Source organism: Callorhinus ursinus, unplaced genomic scaffold, assembly GCF_003265705.2.
Source record: "Callorhinus ursinus isolate GAN/ISIS: 27379988/994484 unplaced genomic scaffold, GSC_fseal_2.0 scaffold1, whole genome shotgun sequence".
Taxonomy (NCBI): domain Eukaryota; kingdom Metazoa; phylum Chordata; class Mammalia; order Carnivora; family Otariidae; genus Callorhinus; species Callorhinus ursinus.
This window is the reverse complement of record NW_027397063.1, coordinates 50,266,396-50,285,212: the sequence shown is the minus strand read 5'-3', so window position 1 is coordinate 50,285,212 and position 18,817 is coordinate 50,266,396. Positions and strand designations below refer to the sequence as shown.

Here is an 18,817-nt window from a genome sequence, read left to right as displayed (position 1 = left end):
ATGTACCAATAGGGCTCCCCATGAGGAAATTGCTTTTTTTTTTTTTTTGGCCTTTTTGAGATGTAATTTACATTCAGTAAAATGTGTAAATTTTAACTGAACAGCTTAATAAATTTTTACAGTTATATATCACATATATCCACTACCCAGATTAAGAACATTTATAGCACTCCAAAAAGTTCCCTTGTGGCCCCCTCCCAGTAAATATCAGCTCTCCAGAGATGAATGTTTATCACATTAGTTTTGTCCATGAACTTCATCACACAAATTGAATGTTGCGGCATGAATTCTTTTATATTTGGCTTCTTTTACTTAGCATCATGCCTAAGATTATCTATGTTGTTGCAGGTAGAAGTAGTTTATTCTTTTTCATTGTTTTGTAGTAATCTTCTATGCTTATACCATATTTTATTTATTCATTCTACTGTTGATGGATACTTGAGTTGTTTCTATTTTTTGGCTATGATGAATAATGCTGCTATGACCATTCTTGTGCATGTTTTTTGGTGGACATAAGAACTTATTTGTTTGCTTTATAACCAGGAGTGAAACTGCTGGGTCATAGATTATATGCATGTTTGGCTTTACTAGACACTGCCAAACAGTTTTCCAAAAATGGTTCAACGAATTTATACCATGACCATCAGTGTATGAGAATTCCAATTGATCCCCATTGTATTAGCTTCCTAGGGCTTCCATAACAAAGTACAACAGACTGGTTGCTTAAAAGAACAGACAAAAGTTCTGGAGGCTGAAGTTCAAAATCAAAGTATTGGTTGAGTTGGGTGTGGGGTTTTTGCTTTTGTTTTTGTCTTTGAGGAGAGATAGGTTTTTATTTATTTATATTGAAGTATAATTGACATATATTAGTTTCAGGTGTACAACCTATTGATTCAACAATTCTATGCATTACTTAGTACTCACCACAATAAGTGTAGTCACCATATATTATTACAGTGTTATTGACTATATTCCTTGTGCTGTACTTTTTATCTCCAGGACTTATTTTGTAATTGAAATTTGTTAATCTCCTCTTTTTTTTCTTTTTTAAGTAATCTCTATACCCAATGTGGGGCTTGAACTCACAACCCCAAGATCAAGAGTCACATGCTCCACCAACTGAGCAAGCCAGGCACCCCTATTAATCTCCTTTTAATTCCCTTTGTCTGTTTCACCCATCCACCCACCCACCTCCTTTCCAGTTTGTTCTCTGCATTTAAGAGTCTTTTTGTTTGTTCACTTGCTCTGTTTTTTAAATCCCACACATAAGTTAAATCTATGGTATTTGTCTCTCTCTGTCTGACTTATTTCACTTTGCATAAAACCCTCTAGGTCCAGCCATGTTGTTGGAAATGGCAAAATCTCATTCTTTTTTTTTATGGCTAATAGTCCATTGTATGTATGTATGTATACATGTATACACACATATACATATGTGTATACATACACACATATATGTACATATATGTGTATATATACATACATATATACACACATATACATACATACATACCACCTCTTTATCCATTCATCTATCAGTGGACACTTGGGTTGCTTCCATATCTTGGCCATTATATATAATTCTGCAATAAACATAGGGGTGCATATATCTTTTCAAACTAGTGTTTTTGTTTTCTTTGGGTAAATAGCCAGTACTGGAATTACTGGGTTGTATGATATTTCTATTTTTCACTTTTTGATGAACCTCCATACTGTTTTCCACAGTGGTTGCACCAATTTACATTCCCACCAACAGTGTATGAAGGTTCCTGTTTTTTTTCCCCACATCCTCACCAACACTTGTTATTTCTTTTTGATGCTAGCCATTCTGACAGGTGTGAGGTGATATTTCATTGTAGTTTTGATTTGTATTTCCCTGGTGATTAGTGATGTTGAACATCTTTTCATATGTCTATTGGCCATCTGTATGTCTTTGAGAAAATATCTGTTCAGGTCCTCTCCCCATTTTTTTTTTTTTTTAAGTAAGCTCTATGCCCAACTTGGGTCTTGAACTCATGACCCTGAGATCAAGAGTCACATCCACCAATTGAGTCAGCCAGGTCCCCTATCCTTTGCCCATTTAAAAATTGCATTGTTTGGGGTTTTTTGGTGTTGTATAAGTTCCTTATATATTTTGGATGTTAATTCCTTGTTGGGTATATCATGTGCAGATGTCTTCTCTCATTCACTGGGTTGCCTTTATGTTTTGTTGATTGTTTCCTTTGCTGTGCAAAAGCTTTTTCTTTTGGTGTAGTCCCAACAGTATTTTTTTTGGTTTTGTTTTGTTTTTTTTTTCCCTTGCCTGAAAAGATATATCCATAAAATGTTGCTAAGGGTGATATCCAAGAGATTACTGCCTATGTTTTCTTTTAGGAGTTTTATGGTTTTAGGTCTCATATTTAGGTCTGTAATCCATTTCGAGTTTATTTTTGTGTATGGTGTTAAAAAATGGTTCAATTTCATTCTTTTACATGTAGCTGTCCAGTTTTCCCAACACCATTTGTTGAACAGACTGTCTTTTCCCCATGTGTATTCTTGTCTCCTTTGTTGTAGATTAATTGACCATATAAGCATGGGTTTATTTCTGGGCTTTCCATTCTGTTCTGTTGATCTATGTGTCTATTTTTGTGCCAGTACCATATTGTTTTAATTACTACAGCTTTGTAGCATATCACAAAATCTGGGATTGTTCTACCTCCAGCTCTGTTGTTTTTTCTCAACAAAGGTCTTTGTGGTTCCATATAAATTTTAGGATTACTTGTTCTAGTTCCATGAAAAATGCTATTTATTAGTTTCGTCGGAGACCTGGGAGGGAGAATCTGCTCCATGCCTCTCTGAGCTTCTGGTGTTTTGTCAGCAATCTTTGGTGTTCCTTCCTGTAGATGCATTACTCCAAATCTGCCTACAAGTGGTGTTCTGTGTTTTTTCACATAATCTCTCTGTGCATGTCCAAGTTCCCACTTTTTATAAGCACACCAGTAACTTTGGGTTAGGGCCACTCTAATCTCATTATAACTTGATTACCTCTGTCAAGACCCTATTTCCAGATAAAGTCACACTCCGAGATACTGGGAGATTTCAAAGTATTTTTCTGGGTGGATACCATTCAACCTGTTATGGTACCTGGACTGGATCACCTGATGGAAGAACCAAGTGGCACCTGGAGATCTTGGAGGATAGGAGGTTTATTTAATGCCGGCAGGCTCAGAGGAGAGTGATCTCTAAAGGTCTGAGCCCCGAGCACAAACAAAGGGGGCAATTTATACACTTCTACTTCCGTATACTTGGCACTTTTGGTGCATGCACAAAGTGGGGCAGGGAGAAGAACCCGGATTGGTGCATGTGGGAAGCAAAGCAGGGAGAAGAACCCAGAAGAGCCCCGGGGCAAGGACTGGGATTCTCTCGTTGGCTAGGTTGGCTATCTTAGGACACAGATTTTCCTTGTCAAACCCGTAACACTCATGCTTGTCATCACTTGATATTGTCATTTGTTTAGGTTTCAGCCATTCTATAGTAATATCTCAATGTGATTTAAATTGGCATTTCCCTGAGGAGTAGTGATTTTAGCCCCTTATATTTATTGGTTATTTGTATATTCTCTTTTCTTAGGTGTTCAAGTTCTTTATTCATTTTTAAAATTGGGCTGTAAGAGTTATTCATATCTTCTCGATAGGAATCTTTTGTAGATATAAGACACATGTATTTCTGATACATATATATATATATGATGCGTGTGTGTGTGGGCATGCATGTAAAATATCTTGCTGTAATCTGTGGCTTGCCTTTTCATTCTCTTAATGGTGTCTTTTTTTGAGCAGAAGTTTTTAACTTTAATAAAGTTCATTTTATCAGTATTTTTCTTTTATGGTTCATGCTTTTATGTTGTAGTTAAGGAATCTGTGCCTATTCCCAATTTATGAAATAATTCTCCTGTGATTTATTCTAGAAGCTCAATTTTTTTAAAAGATTTTATTTCTTTATTTGACAGAGAGAGAGTGAGAGAGCACAAACAGGGGGAGCAGCAGAGGGAGAAGGGAGAAGCAGACTTCCCACTGAGCAGGGAGCCTGACTCAGGGATTGATCCCAGGACGCTGAGATCATGACCTGAGCCAAAGTCAGACACTTAACCCACTGAGCCACCTAGGTGTCCCTAGAAGCGCTATTGTTTTACCATTATCTATATTGGTTTTTTTTGAGGTGGTATAAGATGGAGGTCATGTGTCATTTTTTTTTCCGAAATTTTATTTTGTTAGTCACCATACAATAATATTATTTTTATATTATTAGTTTTTGATGTAATGATCCACGATTCATTGTTTTCGTATAACACCCAGTGCTCCATGCAATATGTGCCCTCCTTAATACTCATCACCAGGCTAACCCATCCTCCCAACCCCCTCCCCTCTAAAACCCTCAGTTTGTTTCTCAGAGTCCATAGTCTCTCATGGTTCATCTCCCCCTCCGATTTCTCCCCCTTCATTTTTCCCTTCCTTCTAATGTCCTCCATGCTATTCCTTAGGTTCCACAAATAAGGGAAAACCATGTAATAATTGACTTTCTCTGCTTGACTTATTTCACTTAGCATCATCTCCTCCAGTCCCATCCATGTGGATGTAAAAGTTGGGTATTCATCCTTTCTGATGGCTGAGTAATATTCCATTGTATATATGGACTACATCTTCTTTATCCATTCATCTGTTGAAGGGCATCGCTGCTCTTTCCACAGTTTGGCTATTGTGGACATTGCTGCTATGAACATTGGGGTGCATATGGCCCTTCTTTTCACTACTGGGGTAAATACCCAGGAGTGCAATTGCTGGGTCATAGGGTAGCTCTATTTTTAATTTTTTGAGGCACCTCCACACTGTTTTCCAAAGTGGCTGTACCAACTTGCATTCCCACCAACAGTGTAAGATGGTTCCCCTTTCTCCACAACCTCTCCAACATTTGTTTCTTGCCTTGTCAATTTTTGCTATTGTAATTGGTGTAAGGTGGTATTTCAATGTGGTTTTGATTTGAATTTCCCTGATGGCTAATGACGATGGACATTTTTCCATGTGTCTGTTAGCCATTTGTATGTCTTCTTTGGAGAAGTGTCTATTCATGTCTTCTGCCCATTTTTTGACTTGATTATTTGTTTTTTGGGGGTTGAGTTTGAGAAATTCTTTATAGATTTTGGAAATCAGTGCTTTGTCTGTAGTGTCATTTGCAAATATCTTCTCCCATTCTGTGGGTTGCGTCTTTGTTTTGTTGACTGTTTCCTTTGTTGTGCAGAAGCTTTTTATCTTGATGAAGTCCCAAAAGTTCATTTTTGTTTTTGTTTCACTAGGCTTTGGAGATGTATCTTGAAAGAAGTTGCTGTGGCCAATGTCAAAGAGGTTACTGCCTATGTTCTCTAGGATTCTGATGGATTCCTGTCTAACATTGAGATCTTTCATCCATTTTGAGTTTATCTTTGTGTATGGTGTTAGAAAATGGTTGAGTTTCATTCTTCTGTATATAGCTGTCCAATTTTCCCAGCACCATTTATTGAAGAGACTTTTTTCCATTGCATATTTTTTCCTGCTTTGCCAAAGATTATTTGACCGTAGAGTTGAGGGCCCATATCTAGGTTCTCTATTCTGCTCCATTGGTTCTCTATTCTGTTCCCTCTGTGCCAGTACCATGCTGTCTTGGTGATCACAGCTTTGTAATATAGCTTGAAATTGGGCAGTGTGATGCCCCCAGCTTTGTTTTTCTTTTTCAACACTTCCTTGGCGATTCGGGGTCTCTTCTGATTCCATACAAATTTTAGGATTGTTTGTTTCTGCACTTTGAAAAATGTCATTGGGATTTTGATCCGGATGGTGTTGAAGGTATAGATTGGTCTGGGTAGCATAGACATTTTAACAATGTTTATTCTTCCAATCCATGAGCATAGAATGTTTTTCCATCTTTTTGTGTCTTCTTTAATTTCTTTCATGAGCGTTCTGTAGTTCCTAGAGTGTAGATCCTTTACCTCTTTGGTTAGGTTTATTCTGAGGTATCTTATGGTTTTTGGTGCTATTATAAATGGAATCGTTTCTCTAATTTCTCTTTCTACAGTTGCATTGTTAGTGTATAAGAAAGCAACAGATTTCTGTGCATTGATTTTGTATCCTGCCACATTACTGAATTGCTGTATGAGTTCTAGTAATTTGGAGGTGAAGTCTTTTGGATTTTCCACATAAAGTATCATGTCATCTGCGAAGAGAGAGAGTTTAACTTCTTCTTTGCCAATCTGAATATCTTTTATTTCTTGTTGTTGTCTGATTGCTGTTGCTAGGACTTCTAGTACTATGTTGAACAGTAGTGGTGAGAGTGGGAATCCTTGTCGTGTTCCTGATCTTAAGGGAAAGGCTCTCAGCTTTTCCCCATTGAGAATGATACTCGCTGTGGGTTTTTCATAGATGGATTTTATGAACTTGAGGAATGTTCCCTCTATCCCTATACTCTGAAGAGTTTTAATCAGGAAAGGATGCTGTATTTTGTCAAATGCTTTTTCTGCATCAATTGAGAGGACCATATGGTTCTTCTCTCTCCTCTTATTAATATGTTCTATCACATTGATTGATTTGCGAATGTTGAACCCTTCTTGCATCCCAGGGATAAATCCCACTTAGTCGTGGTAGATGATCCTTTTAATGTATTGTTGGATCCTATTAACTAGAATTTTGTTGAGAATTGTGGAATCCATATTCATCAGGGATATTGGTCTGAAATTCTCCTTTTTGATGGGGTCTTTGCCTGCTTTGGGGATTAAGATAATGCTGGCCTCATAGAATGAATCTGGAAGCTTTCCTTCTGTTTCTATTTTTTGAAACAGCTTCAGGAGGTTAGGTATTATTTCTTCTTTGAATGTTTGGTAGAATACCCCAGGGAATCCATCAGCCCTGGACTCTTGTTTTTTGGGAGGTTTTTTGACCACTGCTTCAATCTTGTTACTGGTTATTGGCCTATTCAGGTTGTCAATTTCTTCCTGTTTCAGTCTTGGGCATTTATACATTCTAGGAAGGCATCCATTTCTTCCAGGATGCTCAGTTTATTGGCACATAGTTGTTGAAAATAATTGCTAATAATTGTTTCTATTTCCTTGGTGTTAGTTGTGATCTCTCCCCTTTCATCCATAATTTTATTAATTTGGGTCCTTTCTCTTTTCTTTTGGATAAGTCTGGTCAGTGATTTATCGATCTTATTAATTCTTTCAAAGAACAAGCTTCTAGTTTCGTTGATCTGATCTACTGTGTTTCTGGTTTCTAATTCATTGATGTCTGCTCTAATCTTAATTATTTCTCTTCTAAAGCATGGCTTCGGCATCATTTGTTGCTTTTTCTCTAATTCTTTAAGGTGTGAAGTTAATTGGTGAATTCGGGATTTTTCTCTTTTTTTGAATGAGGCTTGGATGGCTATGTGTTTCTCCCTTAGGACCGCCTTTGCAGTATCCTGTAGGTTTTGAACTGATGTGTTTTAGTTCTCATTGGTTTCCATGAATTGTTTAAGTTCTTCTTTGATTTCCTGGTTGACCCAAACATTCTTGAGGAGAGTGGTCTTTAGCTTTCTAGTGTTTGAATTTCTTCCAAATTTTTTCTATGATTGAGTTCCAATTTTAAGGCATTATGGTCTGAGAATATGCAGGGAATAATCTCAGTCTTTTGGTATCGGTTGAGACCTGATTTGTGACCCATTATGTGGTCTCTTCTGGAGAAAGTTCCATGTGTGCTCGAGAAAAATGAGTATTCTGTTGTTTTAGGGTGGAATGTTCTGTATATATCTATGAGGTCCATCTGGTCCAGTGTGTCATTCAAAGCTCTTGTTTCTTTGTTGATTTTCTGCTTAGATGATCTGTCCATTGCTGAGAGTGGAGTATTGAGGTCTCCTACAATTAACGTTTTGTTATCAATATAACTCTTTATTTTGGTTAACAGTTGGCTTATGTAGATGGCTGCTCCCATCTTGGGGGCATAGATATTTACAATTGTTAGATCTTCTTGTTGGATAGCCCCTTTAAGAATGATATAGTGTCCTTCTGTGTCTCTAACTACTATCTTTAGTCTTTAGCACAAAATCTAATTTGTCTGATATAAGAATTGCTACTCCAGCTTTCTTTTGAGGTCCGTTGGCATGGAAGATGGATCTCCATCCCTTCACCTTCAGTCTGGATGTACTTTGCGTTCAAAATGAGATCAAATGCTGTCTTGTAGACAGCATATGGATGGGTCCTGTCTTTTTATCCAATCTGCAACCCTGTGCCATTTTATGGGAGCATTTAGGCCATTCACACTGAGAGTGATTATTGAAAGATATGAATTCATAATGTTGCCAGTGAAGACCTTGTTTTTGTAGATTGTCTCTGTAAATTTCTGCTGTATCACTCTTGGGGTCTTTCTCCTCTTATAGGACCCCCCCCCCCTTAATATTTCTTGCAGGGCTGGCTTAGTAGTCACATATTCTTTCAGTTTCTGCCAGTCTTGGAAGCTCTGCATCTCTCCATCCATTCTAAATGACAGCCTTGCCAGATAAAGTATTCTTGGCTGCATGTTCTTCTCGTTTAGTACCCTGAATATGTCTCGCCAGCCCTTTCTGGCTTGCCAGGTCTCTGTGGATAGGTCTGATATTATTCTGATGTTCCTCCCTCTGTATGTAAGGAATCTCTTCCCCCTAACTGCCCTTAAGATGGTTTCCTTGGTTCTAAGATTTGTGAGTTTTACTATTACATGCCAGGGTGTTGGCCTGTTTTCCTTGATCTTGGGAGGGGTCCTCTCTGCCTCTAGGACACGAATGTTTGTTTCATTCCCCAGATTAGGGAAGTTCTCAGCTACCATTTGCTCAAATATATCTTCTGGTCTTCTCTCTCTCTCTCCACCCCCTCAGGGATCCCAATAATTCTGACATTGGTACGTTTCATGGTGTCACTTATTTCTCTGATTCTATTTTCATGGATTTTGAGTTGTTTTTCCCTGGCTTCCTCTTTTTCCCTCTTGTTTATTAATTGGTCTTCTAGATCACTAATTCGTTCTTCTGCCTTGCTTACCCTAGCTGTTAGATTATCTAGATTAGATTGGATCTTATTGATAGTATTTTTAAGTTCTGCCAGTTCAGCTTTCATTTCTGCCCTTAGAGACTCTATGTTGCCATTAATCGATTTCTCCATTCTAGCTATCATTTTTACAATTGCTACCCTGAATTCCATCTCCAACATCTTGGATATATCTGTATCCATTTGTAAATCTGTGGCAAAAGTCATAGTCTCTGAGTCTTTCCTATTTTGGGGGTTCCTCCTCCTAGTCATTCTGTTGAAGGGTGCTTGAGGGAATGTATAGAGTCCAAATTATTGACCACAACCCAAGCAAGAGGCACTTGTTTTATAGGGACTTTAGGGTTGCTGGCCTCTTGTTTTCCCAGCCTGTCTTCTGGGGGAGGGGCCTGCCACTGTTACTCAGGCAACCCTATTTGGGCAGAGTTGTCCTGCCCCCTGTGGCAGGGGATGAGCTCAGTGAAAACCATTTTTGGGGGGCGCTTTTATTCTCTGGCAGCTCTCCCTGGTGGCTTTCAAAATCTCTTCCGAGAGTCAGAGCAGAAGAGATTGTTTCCAACCCTCTGCCTCAGAGCAGAGAGATCACAGTCTGTTCTTCAGTGAGCTCTCCAGGCCACACTATCTCTGTTTCTGTCTATGCTGCTATAAACTGCAGCGTCCTGGGTTGTGTGCCCCTCAGCAGGGCTCCCAGTCCTTGCCTCCTGGTCAAGCACGTCTCTGCCCTTTGTGCTTCTAAAACCGCCAGCTGCTCCCAGTTCCAGGCACGGCCCTCCCCGCTCTGGGTTTCAGTCGGGGCTGCCCTAAAGTCCTTTCCCCATAATTACCAGTCTGCGAGTCTTTGCCTGTTCCCCAGCACCAGAGGCTATCGCTCACTGGTGGTGCAGGATCCCCATGGCTCCCTCCCCTTTCCATTTATCTTCCGATACGTGCCCATGGAATCACAGCTCCCTGCTTCATACCTCGAAACCAACTGCTTGCAATATTCTGTTTGTAGGAATCCAGATCTATCTTCTGACATCTCAGGCTGATTTTGTGGGCATTCAGAGTGGTCTGGTAGATATCCAGCTCAATTCCATGGACCGGTTGGAATAGGATCCCCTACTCCTCTGCCATCTTTTCCTCCCATGTGTCGTTTGTTTCTAAATGGATGTTCAATTGACTTAGTATCATTTGTTGAAAAGACCATCCTTTCCTCATTAGACTGTAGTGATAGTTTTGTCATAAATCAAGTAACTATATATATATATTTACATATATATGTGTATGTATATATGTATGTGTGTGTATATGTATATATATTCATTATATACACAATATATGTATATGTATATACACATATATATACACTATATATACTATATATTTATATACATATATATATATTCATTTCTGAACTCTTCATACTATTCCATTGGCCTGTCTGTGTTTGTGCTAGTATAACACTGTTTTAATTATTCTTAATATCTGATATTATAAGCCCTCTGGCTTTGTTCTTCATCTTCAGTATTGCATAGGTCATTTGCATCTTGTCAATTTTCCTCAAAAAACCTGCTAAGATTTTGACTGGAATTACACTGAATCTATAGAAGAACTTTGACATAATAGATTTTAAAATAAATATTGAGTATTTTAATCCATAAATATGATAGATCTGAAAGAGAATCCACTTTTAATATCTCTTCTAGTGGTTATAACCATACATCTAAATAGTGTATTTATATGAATTTATTAATCATTATTTATTGATTTCCTAGTATCATAGGTAAGGATTTTGTTCACTTTAATGTGCTCATGCTTTTCTCTATTTCCTGAACATATAAAATATAATAATTGCTTTAATGTGCTTGTCTGCTAGTTATATCATCTGTGTGTTTTTTGGGTCTATTCTATTAGTGGAAATTTTTTTCTTATTTTGGGTTATATTCTGCTGCTTTGCCTGCCTGAAAAATTTTGATTAGATGCCAGACATTATGAATTTCACCACATTTCACATGACTGCCGGGTATTTTTTGTTACTTTTAAATATTCTCAAGTCTTATTTTGGGATTCAGTTAAGTTACTTGGAAATAGTCTGAGTTTTTGAGCCTTGCTTTTAATCTGTGTTAGGCAAATTAAGTCTAGGCAGCCTTTCGTCTAGAGCTGATTTTTCCTCACTGCTATGATAAAATCCTTCTGAGTACTCTATCCTATGTCCTATGTATTATGGGGCTTGTGGGAACACAAGCTCTTCCAACCTATGTGAGGCCTGGGGATTATTCTGCCTGCTCTCTTCTGGTGATTCTTTCCCCAGCTTCAGGTGGACTCATCACATGCATGTAGTGATCAATAATTGCCTGAAGCCTGGAAGAGAGATCTTCAGAGATCTCTCCCTATGCAACAGTTTCCTCTCTGGTACTCTGCTCTGTGATTCATGGTACTTGTTACCTGATATTAATACCTGAATATTTGAATCTTGGAATTATATCTAGATGACTACCTGCCAAGAGATGAAAGTAGCTAAGAAGTTCTCAGGAAGAAACTTCAATATAATATATGCTATGTTTGGCTTTAATAAATATTCATACTGTATTTGTGAATGTATACATATGGTGAGTATGACTCTTAAACTAGTGAGGCTCATTGTCTCAGCCTGCCTGCTTCTTTTTATTTGTTTGAGTCTATGGTTTTTGTACTCTTTTGGAGCAGGTAGCTTTTGATGAGGCCAGGAGCCTCTGTTCCCAGGATTGAATACACATGCAGTCCTTATCTTTGGGAACTTGTATCTCCCCAGAAGCTGCCAGAAGCAGGGAATATGTACCCACAGCTCTAGGACATAATTTGCCTATCATCCCCACTTGTCATGTGGAACCTCTTCCCCAATCTTCTTGCCTTCAACTACTTGCTTCCTTAATTCCTTGCTTTCTCTCCCTGTCCAGGCTGCACCCTCCTCAGCTTTGTGTCTTCACTAATTATATGGAAGGAAATAAGTTACCTTGCTATCTGATTGGAATGGGGGAGAGAATAAAGTTGTACCACTGGGTAACACTGGGTACTACCAGTGTTTTCATCTCCACCAATCTAATAGACCAAATGTGATAACTCTTGCTTGAATAATTTGCTTTTTTCTGATTACTGGTGAAGTTAAGCATTTCTTTTCTTATGTTTGTAGTTCATTGATATTCTTCTGAGCATTTCTTTTCATACATTTATAGTTCATTTATATTTAATCTTCTGAGAAAGATTCCTTGTTCATTTTCCTTTGAATTCTATTTCTCCCCTTAGTTTTATTCACTATTTCTGTAAGTATTTTTTTTTATTATACATATTGGAAACACTTTTACTCTGCCATTTGCCTTAAACTTTGTTCACATTTTTCTAACTATGCAGAAGTTTTAAATTTTGATGGGACCAAAACCATCCATATCATGTTTTCTGTGTTTTATGGAAAGACTAAAATTTAAAGTAAAACTCCAGCAGTCAAGAAGATGAAGAGAATAAGTTTTATCGTGATGAGAAAAATACTATGCTATAAGAGAAAAGGGAAAATTAGAAATAGTAAGCCATTTAAAAGAAGAAATAGAGTTCAAAGGATTGGATTAAAAAATAGTAAGAAAGGCAGATAAACTAAGGATAATTGCTACATACATAAATAAGTAAAATTCTAAAGTTAAGAGATTTGGGGAATAATTATGAACCAGTGCCAAAAAATAGCAACAATTCACCATTAATTGATAGAGAACAAATTCCTGTGAGCTATAAAAGAAAAGTGAACTAGATGGTAATAATCCTGAGTTTAATATTTTTTTAGAGGCAAAAAGGGTAATATATATGAGCCATACACACACACACACACACACACACACACACACACACACACACATGTGCGTGTATATATATGAGATACCTCATATGAGATGGTAGGTGGATTTTGTCAGAATTTGATATGATCCACTTACCATTAAATTACAGTCTGAAAGTTTTTCATTTTTCTACATATTAGCAAAACAAAGGCATTATACTGATTAATAATGTTTTGTTAAATGTTTTCATTAGAAAGAAAATTCTACTTGCTCTTTAACTGAGTCTTATGCAACTTCCGTCACATCACATTGGTTAATATACATTGTCAAATTTTGGATCTAGCACAATATAATATCATTTGTAAGCATAGTGTGTTGTCGTCTTATTTTATTAATCATGCAGAATTGTTAAAATGGTATAATTGATTAAAACGCTGACTATTGCAAATACTTGTTCTATTTTTTTTTTTCAGATTTCGTGAGTCATTGGAAAGTGATACTATCGTGGTTCATGCCATACAAAGTGATCACAAGATATCCTCCTATAGGCTTGTGAAGCCCTCTAAGTATTCCAAGTCCAAACGAACAAGTCTATCAGACAGAAGAACAAGCAAATTGGAGAGGTTAGAAAAAGAGGGAGCTGGAAGAAAGGACAGCCGGAAAGATACAGGTAGCCTAAATAACAAGAAGGCTTTTAAATCCTTACTTATTAAGGTTTCAAAACTGAATTTTCTTTTTGTAGGCAGAACCTTTGAACACTTTTTGTTGGCTTGAGCTCCATCTCTTGTCTCCCTTTATTTATTCCTTTGGAATAAAAATCAAGGGAGATGGGATGTGTGGTATGGCTGAGAATGGGAAGCCATGTTCCTCCAGCAAATGCTCCACACCAGCTCTTTAATGCAGGCTGCTAAAGAAAACCCACCCTGGTTATGTGACTGAGTGGGTTAGAGTACTTGATGCTGCTAATTTTTCACTTCCAACATCTAACTATTCTTAAATTTAGGCTTTCTTGGTTGCTCATTTCTAGGCAGTGTTTCCTTGCAGATTCTTGGGCCCTACCCCAGAGTGTGGGGATAGAACATGACATTTCAAACTATTTTCCAAGAGCATATGCTTTAAACAGAATGATGAGCTGAGAATTCAGGTTTGAAAAGAGTACCTCTTAATCTCTGCAACCTGCCTCTTGTAACTGCCCACAGGGTGACTGCAGATGAGTAGGAGGAAGGCAAGAATTCTGGGAATGACTTGGAGAGCCCAATCAAAAATAAATAAAGGACAGCACAGTTGGTGCCCATGATATAGTACTGACATTAATGCTGCTTTATCCTCTTCATTGAGAAAACTTTCATGGCTCCTTTCAGATAAATTCTGAAATCGTTTTCGTGGTATTTAATCATTCCACAGTATATCCCTAGTCTGTTTCCTATTAATGGTGCATTTCCATTCTGTTCTACTGGTATTTTTAGCTTATTGTCTTGCTCACTGCTCCCTAATTATGCCTGATTCTTTTTTACCCAGGTTCCTACTGGAGTGACCAATTCATTCCCCTCCTCTCTGAATTCTAACAGTTCTTAGAGATTCCAGATTGAATTACACTTTTGTTATAAAATATGACCACCCAAGCCAACTTAAACTCCTGCTTTTCCATATTCCCATATATTTGAAATATGAAAGGTGAAATTATGAGTTATAACTATATGACCATCCCATATTATTATTTAACTTTTTTTCCAAAGTATATCTCTCTGTAGCTTGAACATAAAGTAAGAAATTGCCTCAGCAGATATGTAATTCTTAAATCACAGGTTTGTTTGCGTGTTTCTGACCAGTTTTTCAATTGGCCACAGACCACTGCAGTCGGTATATGTCATCTCAAATATACATGCCAAATAGGACTTGCTTGCTTTCCCCCCATCTCACAAATATTCCTACCCAACTTCTCAGTTTGTCTGTCAGTGGCCCCTCATTATTTATCTTGTTTTCTAATTATTTTATATATGTCTTGCCAACTTTTCAATAAGGTCCTTTAGAGCAAATCCTATGACTTAGATCTCTTTATTTTGATATTCTAAGATACTTATTATGGGGTTAAATTCATTTTAGTTGTTTAACAAATACTGTGATTTACAGATTCATTATATTCTGTTTTTAAAATGTGACAGGTTTAAAAAAATATTTGAGAATTTCATTTTGATGTTTCAAGAAGATTGAAAAAAAAATGTTGACTCTCTATACAGGTGGGAGCATTGGTGTGCAGGAAGAATCAATTATAGAGAAAGGGAAGAAATTTCGGCCTAAAACCCTAAGCGAAATTATGGTGGAAAATCAAATTGAGAAAACAAAGAAACTTATATTAAAAGCTGAAAGGGCCCAACTTAAGATTCAGCAGCGAAAAAAAGAATGGGATGAACTGTAAGTGAGTGTGTTTTTGTTCTTTCTTTCTTTCTTTCTTTCTTTCTTTCTTTCTTTCTTTCTTTCTCTCTTTTCTCTCTTTTCTCTCTTTTCTCTCTTCTTTCTTCTTTCTTTCTTTCTTCTTTCTTTTTCTTTCCCTAAACTTTTTCATTTTAATATGTTTCAAAATATCTTTGAAATAGAAACAGAGATGGAGTATTGAAGACAGATCAGCTGGATCTTTTAGAGTAGTGATACCTTGGTGGAACTTCTATGATCCTTAGGGTTTTGGGCCCAGGAATTCCATTTTGTGAATACACTCAGTGATTTTTAAGGATTAAGAAATTCCTATCTATTCTAACATAAAGTTATTTTTCTTTATGTTCTAATATCTTACAGTTTTGACTTTTACCTTTAGGTCTCTCATCATTTAAAGTTGACTTTTAAAAACGCTGGTATGAGGTACTTTTATTTAACAAGTACTTTTTTTATTTGTTTTATTTGCCACCTATAGATATGTTTGGTGAAATGTCTCTTCATGTCTTTTGCTCATGTTCAAATAAGGTTGTTTTCTATTTTGCTGTTAAGTTCTGAGAGTTCTTTATATGTTCTAGATACCAGTCCTATGTTGGTTGTGTAGTTTTCAAATATTTTCTCCCAGTCAGTAGCTTGTCTTTCCATTACTTTAATAGGGTCTTTTGCAGAGTAAAAGTTTTTAATTGTGTTAAACCCAATTTGTCAATTTTTCCTTCAATCAATCTTGTTTTTGGTGTCGAGTCTAAGAACTCTGCCTAGCCCTAGTCCCCAGTGATTTTCTCCTATTTTTTTTTCTAAAAGTTTTATAGTTTTACATTTTACATTTAAGTCTATGATCTATTTGGTGTTCATTTTTGTATAAGGTGTGAGATTTAGGCATTTTTTCTGTTTTTGTTTTTGCCTGTGGATTGCAACTGATCTAGCGCCATTTGTTAAAAAGGCTCTCTTTCCTCCACTGAATTGGTTTTGCAATTTTCACCTTTGTCAGAAATCATCTGGGCATATTTGTGTGTGTCTATTTCTGAGTTCATGTTCTGTTCCATTGATCTATGTGTCTGTCACTTTGCTGAAAACACACTGCCTTGATTACTGTAGCGATGTAATAGATATTGAAATTGGTCCTCTCACTGTATTCTTTTTTCCCCCAAATTGTTTAACCATTCTAGTTACCTTGCCTTTCTATATAAACTTTAGAATCTTTTGTCTGTATTTACAAATAAAATCTTGCTGGAATCCTGATAGAAATTGTGTTAAAGCTGTGTATCAGTTTGGGGAGGGGGAATTGACATTTATTATGTTGAATCTTCTGATTCATGGACATAGTATGATTCTCCATTTATTTAGATCTTCTTTGATTTCTTTCATCAGTGTTTTGTTTTCAATGTAAAAGTCCTACACATATTTTGTTCGAATTAGACATAAATATTTCACTTTTTTGGCAATGTAAATGATATGGTGCTTTTAATTTTGGTATCTTATGTGTTCATGTTCATTGTTAGTATAGAAATACAACTGATTTTTTTGTATGTTTAGCTGGTATCCTGTGGCCTTGCTGAACTGTTATTTTCTGAGGGTTTTTTAGTAGGTTTCTTAGGATTTTCTGTGTAGACAATCTTGTCATCTGTAAATAGGGACAGTTTTATTTTGTATACAATTTATTTGTCTCTTATTTCCCTTATTTTCTTGTTGGACTGGCTAGAATTTCTAATATAGTGTTGAAATGGAATGGGACATCTACAACTTATTCCTGATCTTAAGGAGAAAGAATTCAGTATTTGAATGGTATATTGGTTTTCATTCTTTTACTTCAACCTGCCTATATTATTGTTTGAAGTTGGTGTTTTATTGACAGTATACAGTGGGGTTATGTTTTTTATTCCACTCTGTTAATCTCAGTTCTTCAGTTGGTAGATTTAGACCATATCACTTATATAATTTACACATGGATTTACTTATATATTTACACATGTAATTATTGATATTTCAGGCTTATATCTGCTATTTTATATTTTTCCTGTTCTCTGTATTTCTTATTAGTTTCAGAGGTAGAATTTAGTGATTCATCAGTTGCATATAATACCCAGTGCACATTACATCATGTGCCCTCCTTAATGCCCTTCACCCAATTATCCCTTCCCCCCACCAACCTCCCCTCCAGCAACCCTCAGTTTGTTTCCTGGAGTTGAGTGTCTCTTATGGTTTTCTTCCCTCTCAATTTCCATCTTATTTTATTTTTCCTTCCCTTCCCCTATGTTCATCTGTTTTGTTTTTTTAAATTCCACATCAGTGAAATCATATGGTATTTATCATATGGTATTTATCTTTCTCCAACTGACTTATTTTGCTTAGTGTAATACCCTCTAGTTCCATCTACATCATTGCAAAATACGGAAAGAGCCCAGATGTCCATAGACAGATGAATGGATAAAGAAGATGTGGTGTGTGTGTGTGTGTGTGTGTGTGTGTGTGTGTGTGTGTGTGTGTATATATATATATATATATATACATATACACACACATATATATAAAATATATATATTATATATAATATATATAGTTATATATAATATATATATATATAAATAATGGAATATTACTCAGCCATCAAAAAGAATGTTCTCTCTGGTTTTTTTGTTTTTGTTTTATTTTTTCATGATTTCCTGTGGCTTACTTGAATATTTTAGAGTTCCAATATGATTATAGTGTTTTTGAGAGTATCCCTTTGTACAGTATTTTTAGCGTTTTCTCTAGGTATTACATTATGTATACACAACTTATACAGTCTATTGGTGTTGACGTTTTATCAGCTTGAATGAAATGTAAAAACCTTACCTGCCTTCAAGTCCCTTTACACCCCTCACTACCTCTCATTTCCCTTGTTTATATTATAATTGTATAATTTCTCTACACACATTTCAGACACTGTTATGGTTTTTTAAATCATCAAACATAACTTAGACAATAGTAAAAGTAAAATGTATTTGCCAATATTTTTACTATTAAACATTTTAATCTCTTCCTTCTTGATGTTCCAAAGTTCCTTCTTCTATAATTTTATTTCTGCTTAGAAAACTTCCTTTAGCCATTGTTTTAGGGTTGGTATGTGGTGATAAATTCTTAGCTTTCCCTCACCTAAGAATGGCTTGATCTCTCCTTCATTCTGGGAGGATAGACATATCCTTCGTAGACATAAAATTCTGTGTTGACATTTCTCTTTTTCAACACGTGGAAAATGTTGTGCTTCTTTCTGCTGGCCTCCATGGTTTCTTATGATCAGTCTTCTGCCATTCAAATTGCTTCCTCCCTATATGTAAGGTGTTATTTTTGTCTTGCTGCTTTCAAGATTTTTTTTTTGTCCTTAGTTTTCAGAAGTTTGACTATAATGTGTCTTGGTAAATCTTTGAATTTATTCTTTTTGGGATTCATTAAACTTCTTGAATCTGTATGCTTGTATCTCTGGCCAAATTTGGGAAGCTTTCAGCTGTTATTTCTTTCCTTCCTTCCTTCCTTCCTTCCTTCCTTCCTTCCTTCTTCCTTCCTTCCTTCCTTCCTTCCTTCC

General features: G+C 36.4%; 1 protein-coding gene across 1 annotated transcript in view; it reads left to right on the top strand.

Moving 5' to 3' along the window:
• Positions 1 to 18,817, top strand: part of CFAP44 (cilia and flagella associated protein 44) — a 135,167-nt gene that overhangs the window by 69,849 nt on the left and 46,501 nt on the right. The window contains exons 23-24 of the mRNA XM_073893479.1: positions 13,305 to 13,501; positions 15,069 to 15,243. Of these exons, the coding sequence (XP_073749580.1) occupies positions 13,305 to 13,501; positions 15,069 to 15,243 (372 nt within the window). The remainder of the gene's footprint in view (positions 1 to 13,304; positions 13,502 to 15,068; positions 15,244 to 18,817) is intronic.